Genomic DNA, 22,235 nt, shown 5'->3' with positions numbered 1-22,235 from the left:
ATGTGGGATTCTTTCTCAGTGGCCAATGGAAAATAAGAGGAGTGTTAATCAGCCAGGAACTACTTCCTTGACTTTTAGGCAACCAACCACATAGGAAATCCTGGGCTCCAGGAGAGCATCAGAATATGATAAGTGTAATGCTGAGCAGAGAACAACTGCCCCCTCTGTTCAGTGTGGGCAACTTAGTAATGGGAGACAAAAAACATGTTAGAAAGAACATGGGCTAGAAAGAACAAACCTGAACCTCAGCATGAACCTCTGAACATGCTCAGAAGTCCCTAAGACTTACATGTCGATATGCTTAGCTCACAAAACCCCAGATACCTTTGTGAGTTCTCTACCATTTTCACTAAGGATAAGGTATAGGAAGAGAGGTACCCAAAGTGGCAATCAGGAGAACTTTGCCTAGCAAACCTCCTGCTGGCTCTGTCCCTTGATTGGGGGAGACCTATGTGGGGAAATTGTTGAGTGGAATCACACTGAAGTTGAACTCAAGAAATGTGTAGAGGGCCAGCCGAGTGGCTCAGTTGGTTAAGAGCTCGCTTGGGAGCACCAGCTCTGAGCAGCAGGGCTGCAGTTCGGATCCCACATTGAGGGCCAGTGATGCTCGCCCTCTACAGCTAAGATGATGAACAACAGCTCGACCTGGAGCTGGGCTGCTGTGAGTTGCCAGCCACAGCATAGGCTGCAGTGGGGCTGCAGTGGGCTGCCGTGGGCTGCTGTGAGCTACGTGAGTGGCTGGCAGCCAGCGTGAGCAGCTGGTAGCCGGTGTGAGTTACCGGGAGCTGCTGTGAGCAGCCGACCAATGACTGGTGACCGATTGCCTCACCCGGGAAGAGCACAATTATCATACCAACATGGGCCAATGAAGCGACATCCTCCACAACTAGACTGAAGAACAAAACAGCAATTTGTCTACCTGTCTGTTTCCCTTCCCCAATTCCCCAATAAAATCTTAAAAAAAAAAAGAAAGGTGTAGAAAATGGAACTTTAAATTAGGGGGTTGAGATATCCAGGGTCCTGAGGCTTGATTTGCTGTCACACTGCCCACTACATTTTAAAAGAATTTGGATTAATCATAAGAGAGAAGGCTGCTGTGACCCATGCCTTGTGTCTTGGGAGCTGCCAAGTGCTAACACCGGCCCAGCCACCAGGCACTGTGGGCAGAGTGGGCAGCATCTGCGGTGGGAGGCAGCTAAAAAGGCCCACGGTGTAGGAAGGGCCTTCTAGGAGAAATTCTTATTTTAACTTAGAATCCAGGCTTCCAGTCAGCTTTGCCAGCAGCCATGACCCATCTGCACCTGTTTCTTCTGAGAAACAAGGATGAATTCAGCCTTCAGACATGTTGTATTTGGCAGTGTTTTAAAATTTTTCTTAATTGCCAATATTTCAGTTGTGTGAGCTTTATATAAAAATTCAGAACGTGGGGGCCAGAGTTATCAAGCCAGGATGTTCAGAGAGGCCTTGGGGAGAACCCTCAGCTGCCCCTAGTGCTGAGGTAGGGAGACGGAAGGTAAGAAAAGTCAGAACTAATATCTAAGTTGCTGGTACTGCCAGATTTTCTTAAAATAAAGAAAAACCGGGAATCTGGTCTGTCCAGCAACAATTGCAGATGTACTGGCTGCTGTTTTCAGTGGGGCTGACCCTCCAGCTTACCACAGTTCTGAGCTGGCTTATCTCCCTCATTTAAGATTCCTGCCTGCTCCTGTGGCCTTTGAGTTTATGACCCTTGAACTATATGATTCCTTCAGCTCTAACATACAATAACAACAACAATAATAGCTAACACTTATCAAACGGCTTCAGTGTGCCAGGCCCTGTGACAAGCGATTTACATACATCAGCTTATTTCAGATTTACAAAGGTTAGATGGTGAACCTCATTTTTTTTAATGAGAAAACTGAGGTTCAGATCTGTAGGTAAGTTTTCCCCTATCACATTGACCAGTAAGCCACAGAGCCAAGACTTGAACCTGGGGCTGGCTGCCCAAGTCCAAGGCCTGATTCTAACCATCACACTATCCTGACACTACCACTGTATTTTTGTCAGCCTAACTTCAGTGCACCTGGAGCCAGAACTGCAGCTGGTGTTTGAAAAATACCCCCAGATTCAGGAGCCAAGCTGTAGACAAGCAGGTAATTGCGTGCCCAGACTGCAGACGTGGGGAGGTGATGGGGACATCATTGGTCACTGCATCTGGTCACCTGAGGCCAAAGTGCTTCAGGGTTGGCATCAAGAGAAGAGGAGAGATGCCCTGGAGCTGTGGGGTTGGCCCCTGTGAGGCTAGGACATTTTTTTAAAAAAGATTTTTATTGGGGAATTGGGGGATGGGAACAGCGCTGAGGAATTGGGGGAAGGAGAACAGACAAGTTGCTATCCTTTTGTTCTTCAGTCTAGTTGTGGAGGACGGCGCTTCACTGGCCCAAGTTGGCACCATCATTGCACTCTTCCCAGGCAAGGCAGATCAGTCTCTGGCTTCTGGACCGCGGCTCACGCTGGCTGCCAGCCACACACCGTAGCCCATGACAGCCCACTGCAGCAGGGGCTGCAGCCTATGCCGTAGCCAGCGACTCAGGGCAGCCCAGCTCCAGGTTGAGCTGTTGTTCAGCATCTTAGCTGCAGAGGGCAGTGTCACTGGCCCTCATAAGTAGGATCCGAACTGGGGCCCTCTGGAGTCCCAAGCCAGCTCTTAACCAATGCTCCACTCGGTGGGCCAGAGGCTAGGACATTTGAGAGGCCTTGGGAAGAACCTCTGGATGCCCCTAGTGCTGAGCCAGGAAGGTGGGAGGTGAGAGTAGTTATAGCTAACATCAGCTGCTGGTGTTGGCAGGAACTTTCCTGGCTTTGGGTGATTGAGGTGGGGGGAGTGGTGAGTGGAAATCAGGTGGCTCTCTGAGCTAGGGGGTCATGTAAGCCTCTGAGCCATGAGGCTGAGGTGTCCCACCCCAGTTTTCCTCATTCTTGCCTCTCTCCTCTCCTTGCTGGAGGGTCTGTGGTGAGGCAGCCCAGCTACCTCACAGGGGAAAATATGATTGGAGCCCTTCTTAGGTTCAGAAACACAGCAATTGACCTAAGGCCTCAGAGCCACCGCCCTGCGCAGCGCAGTGAAAAGGGAAAGGAGGAAAGGGCTTGTCCAGAGTCCCTTCACCTCGGCCCAGGGACTCAGATGCGACTTCCCTGGCCGTGTAGATAGCAGGGAGCATGAGGCGCCGTCAGGGGACAAGGGCACCGCGCGGTTCCGCGGCTCAGTCAGATGGGCGGCCCGGAGCTCAACCCCTGTGCCTTATCTGGGATCCTGAATTCAAGGCCTGGAGCGGGGCCGAGAACGCCGCGGGCAGGTGGCGGTGCGGCATGAGGAGGCCGGCGGAGGGAGCTCAGGCTCCTCCCGGGAGCATGATACTCCCGCATCCCACCTGCGCGAGGGCACCCCGCCCTGGGAGGAGAGGCGGGAGTCCGAGGCAGGTCGGATTCCCAGCCAGCTCTCTCCTCACAGGAGGCGGCCCATTATCCGGCGTCGTTAAAGAGCAATTAGATGGAAATTAAGCCGAGAACAAGTATTGATTATCTCATTAAGGCCGGGGGAGCCCGCTCTGTCAGTGAGAGTTTACCGCCGCTCACCCCATTATCTGCAAGGTGAAAGCCTGCGGTCATCAAAACCCAGTGAAGTATCGATCTTATTACCCCCAAACCCAGTCCTGCCCCTTACCCCCTAGAGTAAGTGGGTTCTAGAGAGGTGACACCAGGGGTGTAATGAAGTGGAGGAAGAGTTCAGGCCCCCACTCTCTCGGACTTAGCATTTCCTTTGTAGTTCCCCTCACTTTTTTTTTTTTTTGCTCCCAAATCATTATTTCTCCCTGATGCTACTGGAAGGCATGGAGGTGGTGGAGGAGAAATCAGAAAGTTCATGTCCTTCCAGGCAGGGCTGGAGAGGTGGGGCTCGCCTAGTTTTACATCCAAGGAAGAGAAACTAAAGTTGAAACTTAATGGAAAAAATTTACTCCTATTGACACAGTATAGGACACCCCTGGGCCTCAAACCCTTGTAGAGAGAGTGAAAGTCTGTCTTCTTGGTGACTACCATCACCAAAGAAAGAGGTACCTGGGCCAGCCCCACACAGTCCCCAAGGCGTAGAAACCTCAGAATGCAGAAGGCGATTCCTCTGGGTCCCAGATGATGTGATCTTTGGAGAAAAATCGAAGTGTGTTGGAGAGAAAAGTTCTTTTCCTCCTGGCTTTGCTTCTAGCTGACTGTGTGACCTCAGGCAAGTCATCTGCCTCTCCAGGCCATGAAGTCCTCAACAGAATGGGGTTGCAAGAGCTCTAAGCTCTTGTTGAGTTTCTGAGCCCTCAACAACTGTGATCTGTCCCACTAAGTGCTGAGCTCGGGGCTGGTAGGCGGAATGCAGTGTGTGCCGAGCCCTTGCCCACCTTCCTGGAACTTCTGGCTTCAAGGGGGAGAAGACATCAAACTGATACTCACAGAAATAATTAATAAGTTACAATTATGATACGAATGCATGTGCTAGGAGGGTGCTAAGAAAGGGGTGGGGGAAGCTAGCACAGGAAGCAGGTGTTTCAATAAAAAAACAAACAAACAAACAAACAAACAAACCAGGGAACAAGCTTGTTGCCCACTTATTCATTCAACTCACAATTACCGAAGTCGCTGCAAAGCCCATGGTGAGCAAAATGGTGGTCTCTTCCCCCTGGAGCCCACAGTCCAGTGGGAGAAACAGGCATCAATGATACAATCACAAATAAAGGTAAAAGCCAGGGAGCAATGAGTGAGACTAAGAGAACTGACTTGGGGGAGAAAGCAGTGGTCAGTCCCTCATTTAAAGATCAGAAGTCCTTCTATCGAGTCCGTGGGGGAAATGGGAGAGCTCCCTGGAGGGGGCGAACTTTCCTCACTCGACTTGCTTTGGAGCAGGCCCGGGTCTGAGACCCAATAGGGAATAAGATTCCCATCTCTCCTACACTCCCGACACCATTGTGGGTCTCACCTGGGAGCCTCAGGTGCGCCTGAAGACTGGAAAATGAGGCGGAGGAAGGCATGGCGGCGGCAGGTGGTTGGTACGCCCGGCCCGCACCAGGTTGGCCCACGCGGAGTGAGAGGCTCTGCAGCGATATCTGGGCTCATCTCCCTGCCCCGGAGCCGGGCAACTATTAATCTTGGTTGACGGTTTCTAATGTCCTAATTGGGAGGTGGGGAGAGCGGCCCAGTCCGCCCTAAAGGTAGAAGCGGCTAATGGGCCTCTTCATCACCGCCAGGAGCGGGTCCCTGGCGGGGGGCGAGGGGCGCGGCAGCAGGTGAGAAGCGGAGCCTGCGGCGGCCCTTAATGAAGCTGCCGGGCTGGGGCGGACGGAGAAGCGGGCTCCGGGGAGGGAGGCGGTTCCAGGAGCCAGAGGACGGTTCGCTCACTCCCGCCCTGACAGCCCAGCTCGGGGGCTCACCAAGGCGCCCTTTACCGGAGGAAGCCTCCTGGGGGCGCAGTGCTGGGGAAGGGATGCTGGGTTAGACCTGCATCTATGTGAATCTTTTCAGAGGTGACAAGAGCTGGGCGGAGAGGGGGAATGCCTGAGAGCCCCGGTCACCCTGTAATAAGCGACGGCGCAAAGCGGGCGCTTCGATGTTTGTTGACTTACAAGGCTTGTGCCCGACGTATGTAGAGGGGGTAGATTTTTGGAACAAATGTGACTTCGTGGGCCTACGGGACCCCAGTAACTCCAGAGCGTCCTGTCTTTTCATAGCCGCTCCCCTCCCCGCTATGCGACTCGGTTTCCCTTCTGGAGAGGGCTTGTGAGCCCCCAGCCCTTTCCAACTTTCAAGATCGTCCCCTCCTCCAGCATAAGCAAGCAGGACCTGTTACGAACTCGGCCCTCCCAATGCATCCCCCTCGCCCCCCCCCGCAATCCTGGCCCAAACTGCCTGCGGCGGGGGTTGGTGCCGGGTCGGCGCCGCGCCTCCCCCTTCCCCTGGGATCCACTGCGTCCTGGAGCCCCCGCTTCTCGGCGGGCTCCGCTGTCTCTCGCCCGCCGTCAGCCTCTCTTTCATCTCCCTCCCCCTTCCAACAACATCAGAGATATATTGTATTCTCACCTAATCCTGTTCAATTACAGCATAATAAAACACATAATAAAAACCTAATTCATTTTTCTCCCGCGCCCCCCATCTCCCGGCATCTTCTCGCTCGGGATTAAAATTTGTCTTCATGTTTGTGGCACCGCAGTCCCGGCGCCTCCGCATCTTTAATGTATGAGCCCGGGAGCTAGGGACCCGCCGCTTCAATCGTCTTAGCGCCGGGTAGGCGCCCGCCAGTCACCTGAGGATGCGGGAGGGAACGGGGGGGGGGAGAAGAGTAGATCTGTGTGGGGCCCCCAGCGGCGGCCATCCTTCCCTTCCACGGGATGGGGGCGCAAAGGACCCCAGATTTCCAGTGGCTTCGATCCCAAGCAACAAACCCAGTACGGCCTCGAGGGGGCGCAGTGTGGGGCAAATCTTCGTTTTCTAAGGAGACTGGGCTCCCTTGTGTGGCCCAGCCTGAGATGTAGAGCAGAGCCAGGCAGGAAGGGAGCCCACTGTTCTCAGCCTTCATTCTCGCCTTCGCTTCTGATCTTCTGATTTGGACTGGCTAATTCTGCTCTGGCTTCCAATCTACCACCACCATTCCCAGTCCCTAAGGACTCTACCACCCTCAGACCATATAATGAACAACCTGGATCACTGAAGGTTACAATCTCTGGAAGATTATAACTTCCCAGAAGGAATGAATAATTAAGAATTTAATAAGAGAAAATTTCCTACATAGTACCTGGTGAGTTTACAGGGGGCAGGTCTGAGACCCAAATACAACCCAGAGCTGTTCCCTTACTCCTTCATTTTTTCCTTCATTCATTTATTCAAGGAATCCCAAACTTTTTTAAAAAAAGATTTTTATTGGGGAATTGGGGGAGGGGAACAGATAAGTTGCTATCCTTTCTGTTCTTCAGTCTAGTTGTGGAGGATGTTGCTTCACTGGCCTGAGCTGACACCATCACTGCGCTCTTCTGGGGCGAGGCAGATCAGTCGCCGGCTTCTGGACTGCCACTCACTGCGGCTGCTGGTTGCTCACGCTGGCTGCTGGCTACACACGGTAGCCCATGGCAACCCACTGCAGCAGGGGCTTGCAGCCTACGCCATCACTGCCAAGGACTCTTGGCATCCCAGATCCAGGTGAAGCTGCCATTCAGCATCTTAGCTGCAGAGGGCAGCATCACTGGCCCTCATATGTGGGATCCGAACCGGGGCCCTCTGGCATTCCAAGCCAGCTCTTAACCAACGCACCACTCGGCTGGCCCCCAAACTTTCTACATTCATGGAACCCTTAGTTTTTCAGTAATTTTGTCACAGCACCCTAGGCCAAAAGAAATATCTAACAGTTCCCTTTAAGTACTTCAGTCCAAACAACTTAATAAGTTATGTCTCAATGCCTTTGTAGCTGTTTTAAAAACTAATACACAGGGTTGGGTGAGTGGCACCTTGCTTAGGAGTTGGCTTGGGACAGCAGCTCTGAGCATCAGGGCCCTGGTTCAGATCCCACATGAGGGCCAGTGACGCTGTGCCCTCTACAGCTAAGATGGTGAACAACAGCTGGACCTGTAGCTGGGATTGTTTGTGAGTCATCGGCGACAACACAGGCTGCAGTGGGGCTGGCTGGCAGCAGGCACGAGCTTTCGTGAGCTGCCGTGAGCCGCTGTGAGCGGCTGTCCAATGGTCGGCGAGCGACTACCTCACACGGGAAGAGCGCAAATATAATACCAACATGGGCCAGTGAAGCGACGTCCTCCACAACTAGACTGAAGAACAAAAGGACAGCAACTTGTCTGTTCCCCTTTCCTCACTCCCCAACACTGTCCCCCTCCGCCAATTCCCCTTTAAAAAAAACGAAAAACTAATACACATAAACTGGAAGAAATAAAGAATATTTTTATGGCATTCTTAACGTCCTTTACTTACTAATGGGATGTGTGTGCCTGCTGGGCTCTGTATAACTTTTCAAAACTTGGAATCAGCCTGGATACTGCCACACCTGTTTCCTGTTCCACAATGACTTCTGTGCAGTTCTTGCTTTTTTGTCACAGAAACCATCAAAAACCTAGTTTTGCAAAGACTTTAAAAGTAATGTACCACAATCTAATTTTGAAACTGTGAGCTTGAGCTCACAGTAGTTTGTGCAGTGTCCAACACATGTCAAGTATTGCTGGGTTGGGTTCCTCTCAAAAACTTAAAATGTCCTGTGAGTTCATTGTGGCACTCTGGGGTGCCTCAGTTCACAGTTTGGAAACTGCATATTTAGGGAGTCTGCCTGTTTTCCTTTCACAACAAGTCTCCTTAGAGGTCTTGGAATATTTGGGACAACTGAATAGAGGTCATCTGATTTGGCCAAAGGAAAAGAATTTGAATCTTACCCACAACTCAGGGACTAGATATAAGCAAGGGAGTCTGACAACCTGGAGGGTCAGGTGTTGGAAACCAGCTTGCAGAAAATCACTAGCAGTGATGAAGAAGTCCAGCAGGATGAACCAGACTCAGCAAAAGGCTTGAGTATCATTAAAAGCAATGCTTCCATGTTTATTGTAGGGAGATGCTTAATCTTACATCACCACTACCCAGCACTACTCCCCACCCCCACTGTGCTTTGGTGCCTTGGAAAGGAGGTCATGAAAATGAAACTATATCACCAGAGGCCCAAGCAACTGTTGTGGGACCACCTCGATAGGAACTGGATAAGAATAAGGTGAATGTGTCTCCTTTCCAGCATGCCTTAAATGATGGCAGCTCAGTGCCAGCCCCAAGAAACTGCAGAGGTGGAGGGTAGATCAGTACCACAGGGAACTGTCAAAGGGAAAAGGCATTGGCATGTGCAGGGAAGCAGACAGACAACAGAGTTGGAAACAGTGGCTCTGATTACATGTGAGACACTCTCTCCCTCGCCCCTTTGCATTTGGGACTCCTGGAGAGACACAGAAGAGGAAGGGCTGAGCTTTTTTGCTGGCCATCCTATGTAGGGACATACGAAGGTCTTACAATTAAGTTCGTGAATTCATCCTAGAAAAAGTGCTACATACCTCATTGCTGAATATCATTACAATCACCTTCGAAGTACTCCCCTTGGGAAGCTATGCACTGACACCAGCGCCTAATCCACCCTTCAAAGCAATTTTGGAGCTCTTTTTCTGGAATGGCCATCAGAGCTGTCATCATATTACCCTTAATGTCCTAAATGTCATCAAAATGTCTTTCTTTCAATGTTTTCTTTATCTTCGGGTACAGGAAGAAGTCATTGGGGGCCAGATCAGATGAGTAGGGAGGGTATTCCAATACAGTTATTTGTTTACTGGCTAAAAACTCCTTCACAGACAGTGCCATGTGAGCTGGTGCATTGTCGTGATGCAAGAGCCATGAATTCATGAATTGTTGGTGAAAAGTTCAGGTCATCTAACTTTTTCATGCAGCCTTTTCAGCACTTCCAAATGGTAAACTTGGTTAACTGTTTGTCCAGTTGGTACAAATTCATAATGAATAATACCTCTGATATCAAAAAAAGTTAGCAACATTGTTGCAACAAGTTCACAAACTTGTCATCCTTCTATTCACATTGTGAAACAGATCTCTGTAACTTTCTCATCTTGCACATCTGAAACTCTATACCCATTAAACAACAACTCATATCTTCACTTTTATGTGCCCATAGCATCTATAATAGCGCCTGATCCACAGTAGGTACTCAATACATATTTGCTAAATAAATGAATGTGGAATCCAAAGATGCCCTAAACCCGACTCATATGTTGGTCCTAGGTAAGGTCAGTATCACAGTGGTTTTCAATTTATTTTACTCTTCAACAAACCTAAGAAAACATGACATATTCACAACAGAAACAATGGCAGGCAGCCTTAGTGAATTACAGCCTGTAGAATGGGGGAACATGTCCTCCCACAGAGGCATATCAGAATCTTGAGGGTAACGTAGCTTGAAAAGTCCCCTAGGCAAAGTGAAGCTTGTTCCTAGATACCAGCTCTGACAATTAAGTTGGGTCTTAGAGCAACAGACAAATCCTTCCAAATACACCCCCTATGTACTGAAGCTAGGCACAATTATTCTCTGCTGTTTTCCACAAAATAACTTCAATTAAAACCAAACCAGAAGTGCTCCTTCTGGGAAATAAAAGTTATCAATTTCTACAAAGCAAGTTTAGCAGAGTGTGGTGAGAAAGAATACAGTTGTTATCATTACACACCCATAAATGAATGAATGAATGACTAAAATTAAAGTTGTCAATTGATTGAGGACTTGCGGGTGATAGAGGAGAGGTCTTCAGTCAGAAAATAACATAGGTGGTTTATTGGTTAATTTATAGATTAACATAGCAAACTGTTGCTCCATGAGCAAACATTTCACTCTGAAGGAGCTGCTTGTTGCTTGTTACAGGCATGTGTTATTTTCCTACTGGATGCATGGGGCCAAGGAGGAAGAAGTGTGTATAGCCCAAACTATACGGGGTTCCTGCCACATTCTCCTGGCGGTTATTCAGTTGCAAAATCTAATTGATCTAAGAAGATTGGGAGGAACCTGGAGGAGGCTGTGGCTCCAAGCTGACGGTGCAGTTGTCCCTCTGGCAGCCTGTGCTGGGGATGCCAAAAAGGAAAAAGATGTGTGTTTATAGCAAGAGAGAAGGGAGCAGCTCAGGAAGCTCCCTTGTGGGAAATGATCCAACTGGGTCAAGATTCCGCCACAATTTCTTGCGGAAATTCTGAGGACCTGAGATCACTGCAACATGCGGAGAGACTGCCGAAGCGGGGACTGGAGAGACGCCTTAATGACTGCTGGGCACAGGCTGTGTCCCTGGAAAAGGGACTCTGTTCACCCAATAGGCTATTTCTACCCAGAGTCTGGCACAGAGCCACTCTTAGCAGAGTTAAGTAAATGTTTCCTGAACCAGGGATGCAAGGGCGGAGAGAGGGCGAAGGGCAAACCGCGCAAAAGGCAGGGCCAATAGCTCCGAAGGCCGCTGAAAAAATCAGGGCTTGGGACCCAGGAGAGGCCTCGCATGATTCCTCGAAAACCCCGCGGATTTCCGGGTAGGAAGTCAAAGGGCGGGCACAGAGGCGCTCATGGGCTTAGAAACTGGAAAGGACGAAGGGGACTTGGCAGATTTAGCGGTCCAGGACCGAGCTCACCCAGGAAGCGAATCTGAGACATAGGTTCCAGGCTTCGGTAGGGAAGAAGAATTGTATTTCAGGCCGGCGGCACTGAAGCTGTTGCCAGGGAATCGGAAGAAGGTGGAGCCGAGCCTAACTGACTGACAGAGACCATGCTCCTGACTGGCTACATCCCACAGGGGCGTGGCTTGCCTGTGACTGACAGAATCCCGGAGTGGGGCTGGTTTGAGACTGACAAGCTTGACTGGGAGGAAATGAGGGAGTGGGGGTGGGGGGCGGCTTGGCTCTGACCCGTAGGGCACCGGATCCGGCGGGACTAGGCTAGTCTGGCATGAACCCACAGGGCCAGAGCTGAAGCTGGTCCTAACTATTAGGGACTAACCTGTCCCTAAGATGCCGGCCTCAGTCCCAGTGACCCGGGAAAAGAGCAGATACATGGCCCCCTTCCTATAGCTAGGCTAAGCCAGCGCTCCAGACCCAAGCCGTTTTTCTCCTTAGACTCTGGGCTGAGAGAGAGGGAGGGTTGTGGTCTTTCTTAATAATGGGCCGGGTGGAAGCTCTGAAGTAGATGAGGCCAGGCTAGGGGAAGAAAACACAGGAGGGAGGCCAAGGATACAGATGCAGGGTACCAGAAAAGTTTCCTGGAGTCTGGAACACTAGGAGGAAAACAGGAGGCCCAAGAACGGGGCAGACGACTTTCCAGTGAGAAAAGTGCTACCTCTGCCCAAATGCTGACTTCCAAGAAAAAGTCTAAGTATGTGAAGGCAGTTTGGAAACCGTACTTGGCTAGGATTTGCCTCTAGGGAGCCAGTGAAGTTAGCCTAAAGCTATTTTTTTTGCTTTGAGGAGCTGGTATGGAAATAGGAAGGAAAGATGGCAGGAAAGCATTCCTTCCTAACTGGTCCACTGATGCCCCGGCCAGTCTCCTCTTTGACATGGTTTAGTGTTCTCTGCGAAGCACAGATACTTCGGTTATAAAATGTTCTTAATGGCTTTGTTTTACAGAGTTTCCTGCACCTCACTCCCCAGGTGGGTTTATCTTACACAGATTTTCCAGTAAAAGTGCAAGGCCTCTTTGCAAGACGATTACCAAAGGTCAAAGGTGTAACTGCAGAAAGAGGTTTCAAGCGTTGACCCAGGGCTCCAGTGTCCCTCAGTCTGTCCTGAGATCCTGGGGCTCCTCCTGTGTCCAGAAGGGGTAAGGTGCCGTCGGCCATGACTTGGCAAGTAGAACTGTTGAGGCAAGGAAGTTCTCTGGCCTGGCTGGCTGGCAGGTGGCAGGAGGCCAAGAGAAGCCAGATCAGGACATCCCAGGACAGCTAGTCCAGACTGGCAGAAGAGGATAGAAATGAAACTGGTTTTCTATGTCATCAAGAATGGGAATCTTTGCTTTTACCCCTTCCGCTATAAACCCCCAAGCGTGGACACTCTTCAGCAGCTTTTGTAGAAAGGTCTGTGAACACTTGTGGGCCTGTCAGTTTTGCCAGCCTGGAATGTCAAAGGGACTAGGAAAATGACTTCACGTTTGGCTGGCAGCTGGCAGGCGAGGAAGAAGCATGGCATAGTGGCTTCAGTCACACAGGGCTTGAATCCTGACTCCACTACCTCCTAGTTGTGTAGCTGTGGGCAAATTTCTTAATGTCTTTAAGTCTGTGTCTTTGCTAAGAATGAACATAACATGTTTGGTCTCACAGGAGTGGTTGTGAAGATCAAAAGTAATAATGGACTTAAAGCACTTTGCTTCATTAAATCTGGCATCACATAGTAGGACTCAGTACACAGTAGCTGGTGTCACTGCCACTACCACTGCTTACACAGCTTCTACTTCCCAAGAGGAGTGAGCGAGCCCAGGCCAAAGTAGTAGGTTCACTTCAGGCTGCTATGGGACCATTCAGCCCTAAAGATTCCTCCCCATCACCTAGTGTGAGAGCTTTGGGCTAAACAAAGGGAGATGAGAGGTATTTCCTGCAGGGAGTAGGGAATTAATTTTATTATAGATTCATTCATATTTATTCTTTTGAATCTTCCTAAGCCAAGACTTAGGGTGACAGGCAACTATAAACTATTTAATAGTAGCTCTCATTAGCTGTACATAGGCGTGAACTTTTGGCCTAAGCTTTTCCAGAACAAAAAAAAAGGGTGGGGAGGCATTTACATAAGCTGTAGACAGAGTAGAGGACTCTGGAATAGGGGAAGGGGTGTTAAGTGGCAAATGGTCCCTGCCAGACTTGTTTCTGTGTTATAGCAATGGGGGCATAGAGGGGTGTGGAGGGTGTGTTGGTGCCCTAACAACTTCTCTCTGATGAAGGGGTAGTCCTTAGCTCTTTAGACTTCTTCTATACAGAGGCCTCCCTGGGGACCAGAGGCCACCACCACATGTCAAATGCCCGAAAGGAACCAAGAAGCCCAGAGCCTGAGTAGGTATGTAGGTACGTGATCAGCCCCCTCCCACCTCGTGAAGGAAATGAAGCCAGGACTCCATCAGCTGAGGGAATAGAAAGTGGAAGCATCTGCCTACATCCCCTCTACTTTAATACTCAGGGTGCTGATGGAAGACTGATTTTCTAATCTCAGAGCGCCCTCTGCTGGGAGCTGAGGCTCCCTACAGAAGGGGAGAGAAGAGACTAAGACCTGGACTTTGTGAGGAGAGAAGGGAAGGCCACAGGCATTAGGCTATTATTCCTAGGCACTCAGGACATGGAATCCAGTGAAGATAAAAAAGTAGACAGATTTTCAGTTTATTGATTAACAATGGCATCATAGCTTTTACTACTGGTGGCGGTTGGTTGGGTGAGCAGAAAAGGACTCTGAGAGGATCCCTGTGGGGGCCTTCAATTCTACCGCTCCAGCCAGAAGTCATGGGAGTTGGAGTCAAGGTCCAGCTCTGCACTCTGTGAGCTTACCAGCACATACTCCATCCCCAAGCTCACCTCTCCTTTGGACCAGATGCTGATACCTGGGCCCCTTCTCCTCTTGGGGGTGGGGACTATGCTGGGAGCAGGGCCAAGCCTCAAGAAACAGAAAGAGCTAAGGTGGGGATTCTGCTGAATGTGTAACAAGGGTCAATGGAACACAAAATTCCCTGTCTTAAGATTGTACCCTTGGGGCCTAGTTGCCCTTGAGGATGTACTGGTTACACCCACTTGGATACCTGTGGAGTTTAAGCACTGTTCCCATAGCTGAGTCCCTCTGTAAGAGGCTGCAGTGGGAGCTCTTAAAGGGGAATGCTTCTCTGCCTTTGTGGCTTTTTAATTGAGAGAGAGGATTGGAGTTTAGATTTGAGGTTATGCTGTCAGAGCAGACCAAGAACTCCTAGGATTGCGCCTTAAGATGCCCACATTGCAGTGTGGGACTGCGGGGGTGGGGGGTGGGGTGGGGGGATAGCAAGAGCAGTGCAGGATACTGACACCCCTTTGCTTTGGTAGAGAAGAGGAAATGATGTAGTCCAGGATGTGGGGGATGGTATAAGACCCCTGCCTCCCTTAGCCTGACATGTCTTCCTCTGCCAGTTCCTGAGTCAGCTTTGGGAGCCAGGAAGCAGAAATCCGAAGGATTCAGCCCAGTTTGTCTGCTAGTGTCCCTCAGTCTGTCCTGAGATCCTGGGGCTCTTCCTGTGTCCAGAAGGGGTAAGGTACTGTCAGACATGACTTGGCGAGTGAAACTGTTTAGGCAAGGAAGTTCTGTGGCCTGGCTGGCTGGCTGGCAGGTGGCAGGAGGCCAAGAGGAGAAGTCAGCTATCAGGACATCCCAGGACAGCATGCCTGCTCCTAGCTTCCAGGACAGCATGTACACACACATATCGCATATGTACATAAGTGGACACACTAGCACAGGAGAGATTACGTGACCCTATTCTTTGAAAACAGAGAGGAGAGAAAAAGGCTTATAAGGGTACCTTCCCCAGCCTAATGGATTACTGGTCTCGATCGCTGCTCCCTACCAAGCCCCCTGCCCAGTACCAGGCAGAAGAGAAAGTGGCAGGATGGCAAGGCTCCATTAATGCAGCAGCATAAGGAGGTGAGGGAGAAGCCAGGGAGGACCCTCCCTCAGAGCCCCTTGTTGTAGTAAACCACTTCCATGCTGGGGTTTTGCTGATGGATCTGAGCTCTCAGCTCCGGCTCCAGCCTGCTCACATGTATCGAACTGCAACAGAACAGCACAGGCAGGCTGAGTGTCCCCTGAACCCAACCCCCGTCAGGCTAAAGGATCCCTAATCCTTCCTCTTCTCAAGCTGAAGAGTCTTCTCCATTGAAGACCAGAAGGCCCAGATCACTGTCATTCCCCCGCCCCCAGTATAAGCTGAGTATCTGGCAGGCTTCTTCCCAGAACCCTAAGGTCAGCTGGTTCCAGAGATGTGATGACGGGAGCCAAGCCTGGGGCAGGGGGCAGCACTTACCTTCTCTGGGGGAACAGGGCACAGCACAGGGGGGTGGCAAATACCAGGCTGGGGAGAAGAATGTTGGAAAGGTTTGTGAAGCTTTGACCTAAGGTGTTCCCTTCCTGCCCCCCACCCCATTTCTGGAGACTGTCCCTAGGGGTGGAGACTGATTCAAGTCAACAGTGGCATTAGGTTCTGGCTGAGGAAAGAACCTCCAGAATAGTGACTCAGAGCTCCACAGCCAGCGAGTGAGACAATCAGGAATTCAATGTGCATGAAACTCCTGGATGGTACAAAAAGGTAAATTTTCATGGTTTCCTCTTATAGATGGAAGCCTGGAACCCCTTCAACTATACTCTTGACCTTCAAGGACAGGGATCACCCCCTAACACACACAGTATGCCCTATGTGTGCCCAAGAACCCTACCTACTCAATGTGTGACTGAATGATGTATGTAAACATCTTAAAAGCAATAAATACCCGCCCACATCCCCCATGGAAAAGGCACTTCTACACACCCTAGCTAACTCCCTGCACACTTACCAGAAGCCCACCAGTCCCACCTGCAGGGGTGCCCCCAGCCAGGCACGGCGCTGTAGGGAGGCAGAGACAATGGAATGGCACGTGTTCCCTACCCCGACCCCATCTCACCCACCACAGCTCTATCCTATTAGACCTGCCTGTGAACCTCTGACACGTGGCCCTTTTCTTTCTCTCAAGACCATAACAGGGTTGGCATCTCCAGATCACCACCTTCTCCTCCAGCCAGGCCTGTTTGCTGACACCCTCCCTAGTGTCCCATCACCCATTCTGGTCTCTCAGAATTGGTTCCCATGCCACTCCTTGCCATTCTTTCTCTTCCCTCGCTTTCTCCGGGAGCTGCTTTCTTCAGGAAGCCTCCCTCCTCTGACCCTCCACTCACTTCCTCCTGTCCCAGTGGCATGAATTTGTCCCTTTCCAAATACATTTCCTGCTCTGCATACCCTGCTCGATTTGGTCCAGCCACAGGGACCACCATTCTGGTTCCTCCAATGTGCATAGTTGGTGTTCAATAAAAATTTATAGTCTGTCCCTGGTGTGTGTCAGAGGTCTCCGGTGTGACACCAGTTCCCTTTAGGATAGAAATCATTTCTTGTCTTTCCTTTTCTTCTCATCCTGTTCCCTCAATGTTCCTTCACCCCAAACCAATTTATTCTTGCTGAATGAAGAAAGGTAAAGGGCGCAGCACAGGAGTGGGGCAAACAAGTGGCAAGTCTTAGACTCAAGTCAGGCTGGAGAAGGGGTTGGGGTTGGGGTTGGGGACTTACTTCTGCTCCCAATAACCACTAATTCCAGGATAGAAGAGGTGAGAGTGACCTACCTTCAGGAAGTCTTTCTTCTCCAAAGTGTCCATGATCACAGGGGGAATAGCTGAAGGGGAGGAGAGGGGAGGGCAGGGAGGGAGGGAGTTAGTGGCATGACAGTTGGGACCCTAAGGAAGGGGGAATCCCCCTTCACAGTCCCTCCCACTTCCCCCTGGAGTCTTATGGCCCCCAGAGTCCTCAAAACCCCTGAAGAACTGTACCCCTTTCTCTCAAAGCCTCCTGTGCCCCACCCCTGCCTCACCCATGGCAGGAATCGCCATGCAGATTCTTGATATCACCACCTGGAAGATTCCCTGTTTGGCCGCGGTCACCGAGTGGCCAAGCCTCTGACCTGCCTCGTCAGTCACCGGGATGCCCACCTGTAGCTCCCTGAAAATGGAAGTGAGGGGAGTCAGATCCGAGGCCCCAAATCCTATCCGAAATGCTCGCAGGCAGCTATTCCCTGGGGACCCCTCAGACGTCCTAGATTCAAAGGCTCATTCTCCCACCCCAGTTCCCAGCATCAGACTGAGACTGGGCCCAGCAGCTCATGCTCAGGGAAGAAGAGCATGGTCCCCACTCTGGCTGGTCTGCACGGCTGGATGGTCTGCACGGCTGGACGGTCTGCCCACATGCACAGTGGGAGAACACATGCCCGGAGTCGGGGCCACTCACCTCTGCCTCATCAGAGGGATGTTGATGCAGTTTGCAGCTGCCACAGCTGCAAAGGGCACAAATCTGCCAACCAGGGGGGGTAGGTGCTGGGGGAGGAAAGATATCATTTAGTGGCCCTGAGGGCAACTGGGTGGTGAAGAACTTTGGGGAGACATATGGGGAGTCTGCAGGTTGGGATGGAGTGGTGATGGAGAAGAAGGAGGTGGATAAAGGATGACTGGGGACCAGTGGGATGGGGGCATTTACCTTGGTGAGGGATTTGAGACCCAGGGCTGTGGCCACAGCCCCAGTGGTGGCACTCACGTAAGCTGTTCCCAGCTGCCTATGGGTGGAAAAGCCACAACACAAGGGGGGAGGTAAGCAGTCCAGCATGTGGTTCTTTCCTTCAGGGACATGTGAAATCTTCAACATATGAGGTGTGGAAAAGTGGCCTCATTGCAGAGAAACGCCTCCCGGGCTCCAGTGGAGATTTGTCCGGAAGCCCCACTCCCCTTGAAGAAGAGTGGGCCCCCCAAAGCATACACAAGAGGGCCCCATAAGCTCAGGCCAGGAAAGTGGGGAAGGACAGGCTGAGAGGAGGGCATGGAGCCACCGGCTGCGTGGGCAGTGGGGGAACAGGCTCACACAGCAAAGAGCAATGGTGGGCCCGGAGAAGAGTCTTCGGGGATGACTCTCACCCCACGGTGATGGGAGCATCGCCACTGCGGTTGGAGTAGTTAACGACAGCATTGAAGGACTGATTCACCCACTGCCAGAACACCACAGTTGGGGTCTTCCTGAGGAAACAAAGACACTTACTTCTGCTTTCTCTAGTGTCCCTCATCCATGGATCCCAATAATGAAACCCCAAAGGTTATTCCCAGACCTTCAGGAGTGACTCTAGATCTTGCTCTGGTGACTCCTGCATGACCCTCCCCATTTACACAAACACCCTCACTGTCTCTAAGGTGGGAGGAGTTTCAGGGCTGAGTTCTGAGGGATGGAAGGGATTCTAACACAAGCTCTCACACACCCACCATTCTCTGTCCACAATGGCCCAGGGAGGAAGCATCTATGTCAAGTTACACTCTAGCTTGGGCAGAGTGCTCAGGAAGGGGACAAATGGGATAGGACCTGCCTGTAGAAGGTGAGCATGCAGCCAGTGATGGTCATGTTCATGGGCACCTGGGCTGACATGCGGCCAATCAGGACCACCTTCTCCCCGGTGTCTGGATGGAAGGCAGAGTCATACACATACTTGGCCCTCCACAGCTGGTCTTCGGTGAGCCCTGGCGTCACGACACCAGCCCTGTAGAGGTTAGCAGGGAGCAAACAGGCAATTCTAGTGGGGCAGATATGCCTTCCTAAGCCCCGCCCACATGGCTCAGGGGAAGTCTGGGCAGAGGACCCAGCACTTTGGTCCCCAATCTCAGAATAAAGAAGCTCCTTGTCTCTGGGGGAGAATCAAATCTTCCCAGAAAGGGGGCTCCTATTTCTGTTTTTCTTCTAGCTACACAAATAGGGGTGCCCTTGTATTTCTGCCCATATCCTGGGTCATGGGTAATGGTGGATTGCAATGGGTCAAAAATGGCAAGGGTTTTTCCTCCTGGAGACAAGGGGGATGCCCTCTTACCTCCTTGAGACTCAACTTTGAGACCCTCTGTCCTTGCAGAGGGTGGCTCAGCAGTGGGATGGGTCCCTATAGAGGGTTTGTGAGGCACAGAGCAGCCCCCCACCTATAAGTATCAATGCTACCTCCTAAACCCAAACACCCTAAAATCTTTTGGACTAAAGCTCTGTGCCATAGTTGTCCATGATTTCAAAAGATAAACCAGGGAGTGAGGGGTAGGACAGGGTCATTCTCAAGCTTGGGGAGACAGGTGGAAAAGGTTCTGTATTAATGGCAGGGAGTGAGACTCTGGATTACAGGGTCAGATGGGAAGAGGGGTCACCTGTAGTTCTGCACGATGTTCCGGGAAGCTTCCAGCTGTGCCCCAGACAGCAGCAGGTTTCGGGGGTCAGTAACAGTGAAGAAGTGCAGGGCTCTACCCAGGAAAGTGCTTTGGTCCCACCGAGGTTCCTGGATGTTGATATCTAATGGCAACTCACCCATTTTCTGCAGGGCAGGGACCAGAATCAGAGGACTCCAAGGAGGGTGTCCAAGGGCTCTACCTGGGAGAGCCTTTCGTGTCCTTGCCTGCCCTGGTCCCTGGGCCTATTGCCAATTCCTTCTAGAGCTCAAGGTGACTCCAGATAGGTAGACAACAGTGGGGGGAGGAGCTGTTTTCTAGGCAATGTCCTAGCCCAGGGACCTGCTGCCACTGCAGGAGACTGGGGGTGGGGTACAGACCCAGGAAAACAGACCTGGGGCTCTGGCCTATGCAGATTTTCATGAGTGAGGGTTTATATGTGTGTGGTTGATGCATGAGCATCAACTAATCCCATGCAGCTACTCTTGTGCTCTGTATGCACAAAAATGCATATTATATGCATTCTATCTACATCCATATTCATGTCAGCTTTAGGCCCCTGTTGCCCTGAGACCTGGATACAAACTCCCAAGGCTGTTTGGGAAGATGGCATAAGCCATCCCACACCCTAGACTCTGATTGGAGGAGAGCAGGAGCTCTTTGGCCACCCCAGAGCTTATCTATTCCCGACCTCAAACACAGGGACTCTGATGCCAACTGTGTGTGTGTGTGTGTGTGTGTGTGTGTGTGTGTTCAACCACACTGGATGGCCAAAGGCTCTGCTTGTTCCCCAACTGGGCAGGGCTGGCACAGACAGCCATCCACCTCTCCTGGAGCCACCTGCCTCCAGAAAGGGGCAGGATTCAGCAAGTGCTCCCCTCCACCCAGCACAGAGAGGAAAGCCTGGAACAGCCATCTGGCTGGGTTGGGCAAAATCCTACAGAATGACTAATCCTCTTCAACCACACTTCCTCCCTCACAGGCAGACACACCCTCCCTCCCCTCTCACACACTCACACTCACATACCCACACACAAAGACACCATCACATTCGCTCTACTCAGACATAAAAACAGGGTGGACACACCCTGCATTCACCAGCCCACAAAGACCGTTACTTGCACACACTCCACATATAACCCACATCCATGAGTTGCAGACACTTGAATGCGTGACCACACAGAGCCCCACCCTGACATTCTTTTCCCAACCAACCTCTTCTCATGCCCCAAAGCCCTCCCTACAGACGAATATTCTGAATCCGGAAAAGACAGAGAACGCAGGCCACCCTCTCCAACTCCCAGCCCTCAACCCCTTCCTTGCTTGATCCCAGAATCCCACCCGAGCACTCACACTTTCCTGGGCTCCTGGGCTCCTGGCCTCTGTAGCTCTCAGACCCGCCTTCCTCTCCGCGCGTCGCCCCCGCGCTCCTACTCATCACGTGTAACGTCACGCCTGACGCTAACCAGCAGGAGGGGCGGGGGCTCCCCGGGCGCCTCCGCCCGGCGTGCCCAGGGATTGGCAGAACCTGGGGGCGGTGGGTGTCATTTTGGGGCGACGTCCCCAGCCCTGGCCAGCAGGATCCAGCCCCAGGCTGCCTCCCAGAACCAATCCCGGCTCCGGGATCGGTTCTGGCCTCATCCCCAGCCAGAGAGAGGAGGAGAGGAGCCACGGTTGCTGCCCCCCTTTGTTTGCAGTCCCCAGGCTGGTCTCGGGAGGCACCCGGCCTGGGCAGCAAGGGGTCTAGGTGTACAGGGCGAAAGCTCGCAGCGCGCAGGGCTCAGGCAGGCGACGTGGAGGGGCCATCCATCAGAGGACTCGGATTACCGCCTGACTTGTTTACTTGATGGCTGCCTTGGCAGTGGCTTTTGCCTACTTGGCCCCCTGGGCTCCTACCCCACTTCCCGCAAGCTCCTTCCTTTCGCAGCCCTTAAATTCACACCCCTTCACAGTCCTGTTCTGCTCATGCCTGTGCCCCTTCTGTGTCCCCAGCCCTTTCCTCCTCCCCAAACCCCTCCTTACTCCTCTCTGTAACCCCTAGCTCCACTGGGTCCCAGGTTCCCTTATGCCCCCAACCCCTACCCCTGCATCACAGACAGCTGTCCCAGTCCCTGCCCTGGGAGGCGAAAGAGCAGAAGGCTCAAGGTAGCTCTGTCAGCATCAAGCAGGTGGATCAGAAAGGTTCTTCCTGCCCCTAGTGTCCTGGGACCAGCTGCCCCTCCTTTCGACCTTTCTGTAATTGGGTGGACAGAGAGACGCTTTCTGACATAAAAGGAGGATGCATGCGAAGAAGGCAGCGCTCAATCACACACACACACACACACACACACACACACACACACTCACAACACACTCTCCCAGTCACAGTACAGAGCACGCCTGCCGCACACCCAGGCGCCCGCCCACTGCAGGCTCACGCCCTGCTCTGCCCAGGTGGCATTCCCTCACTGAGACCTCAGGGGTGACCGCGGACCAGTGGCAATTCCGTGAGCGCTGGTAGCTAGCTGGCTTGGTCTGGAGAAGACGCGGTTCTGGGCTCCCCTGCGGTGAACCGGTAGGGGGAGTCAAGCTGAGAGGCCCACGCCCTAAGTTCGAGGTCGAGGTGGGGCATCGGAACTCGAACTGGAGCATGTAGAACCCAGTGGCCCCAGCCCAGGTGACAAATGGCTGTTCTGGGAGCCCAAGGG

The 22,235-nt window shown here is 51.9% G+C and overlaps 1 protein-coding gene across 6 annotated transcripts; it reads right to left on the bottom strand.

Annotated features, from left to right (window-relative positions):
* Positions 1–3,985: 3,985 nt before the first annotated feature.
* On the bottom strand, positions 3,986–22,196 carry SFXN3 (sideroflexin 3). Of its 6 annotated transcripts, XM_019636355.1 has the most exons (12): positions 22,003–22,196; positions 20,902–21,076; positions 19,531–19,694; positions 18,717–18,887; positions 18,277–18,375; positions 17,846–17,921; positions 17,600–17,685; positions 17,187–17,314; positions 16,942–16,991; positions 15,599–15,646; positions 4,652–4,705; positions 3,986–4,180 (listed from the first exon to the last, which is right to left on the bottom strand). In XM_019636355.1, the coding sequence occupies exons 3-12, from the start codon at positions 19,689–19,691 to the stop codon at positions 4,001–4,003; spliced, it is 1,053 nt and encodes a 350-aa protein (XP_019491900.1). In that variant the 5' UTR covers positions 19,692–19,694; positions 20,902–21,076; positions 22,003–22,196; the 3' UTR covers positions 3,986–4,000. The 6 variants fall into 6 exon arrangements, with proteins under 6 accessions (XP_019491900.1, XP_019491901.1, XP_019491905.1 ...); XM_019636356.1 differs by lacking the exon at positions 22,003–22,196 and having other exon boundaries at positions 4,100–4,444; positions 20,902–21,492; XM_019636359.1 differs by lacking the exons at positions 3,986–4,180; positions 22,003–22,196 and adding an exon at positions 16,125–16,174 and having other exon boundaries at positions 4,639–4,705; positions 20,902–21,485.
* Positions 22,197–22,235: the final 39 nt, after the last annotated feature.

Source organism: Hipposideros armiger, unplaced genomic scaffold (assembly GCF_001890085.2).
Source record: "Hipposideros armiger isolate ML-2016 unplaced genomic scaffold, ASM189008v1 scaffold_28, whole genome shotgun sequence".
NCBI classification, from domain to species: Eukaryota; Metazoa; Chordata; class Mammalia; order Chiroptera; family Hipposideridae; genus Hipposideros; species Hipposideros armiger.
The sequence above is the reverse complement of the archived record's forward strand: the minus strand, read 5'-3'. Positions and strand labels throughout refer to the sequence as shown.

What these genes read in the sequence shown, in the direction of transcription:
- SFXN3 (XM_019636355.1), bottom strand. Translation starts at nt 19,691, where the DNA reads ATGGGTGAGTTGCCATTAGATATCAACATCCAGGAACCTCGGTGGGAC. An exon ending in AGAAGAAAGACTTCCTGAAG is followed by an intron (nt 15,647 to 16,941) that starts GTAGGTCACTCT and finishes TCTTCTCCCCAG; the next exon opens with CCTGGTATTTGCCACCCCCC. An exon ending in TTGCAGCGACTTCGGTAATT is followed by an intron (nt 4,181 to 4,651) that starts GTGAGTTGAATG and finishes TTTTCTCCAAAG; the next exon opens with ATCACATCATCTGGGACCCA.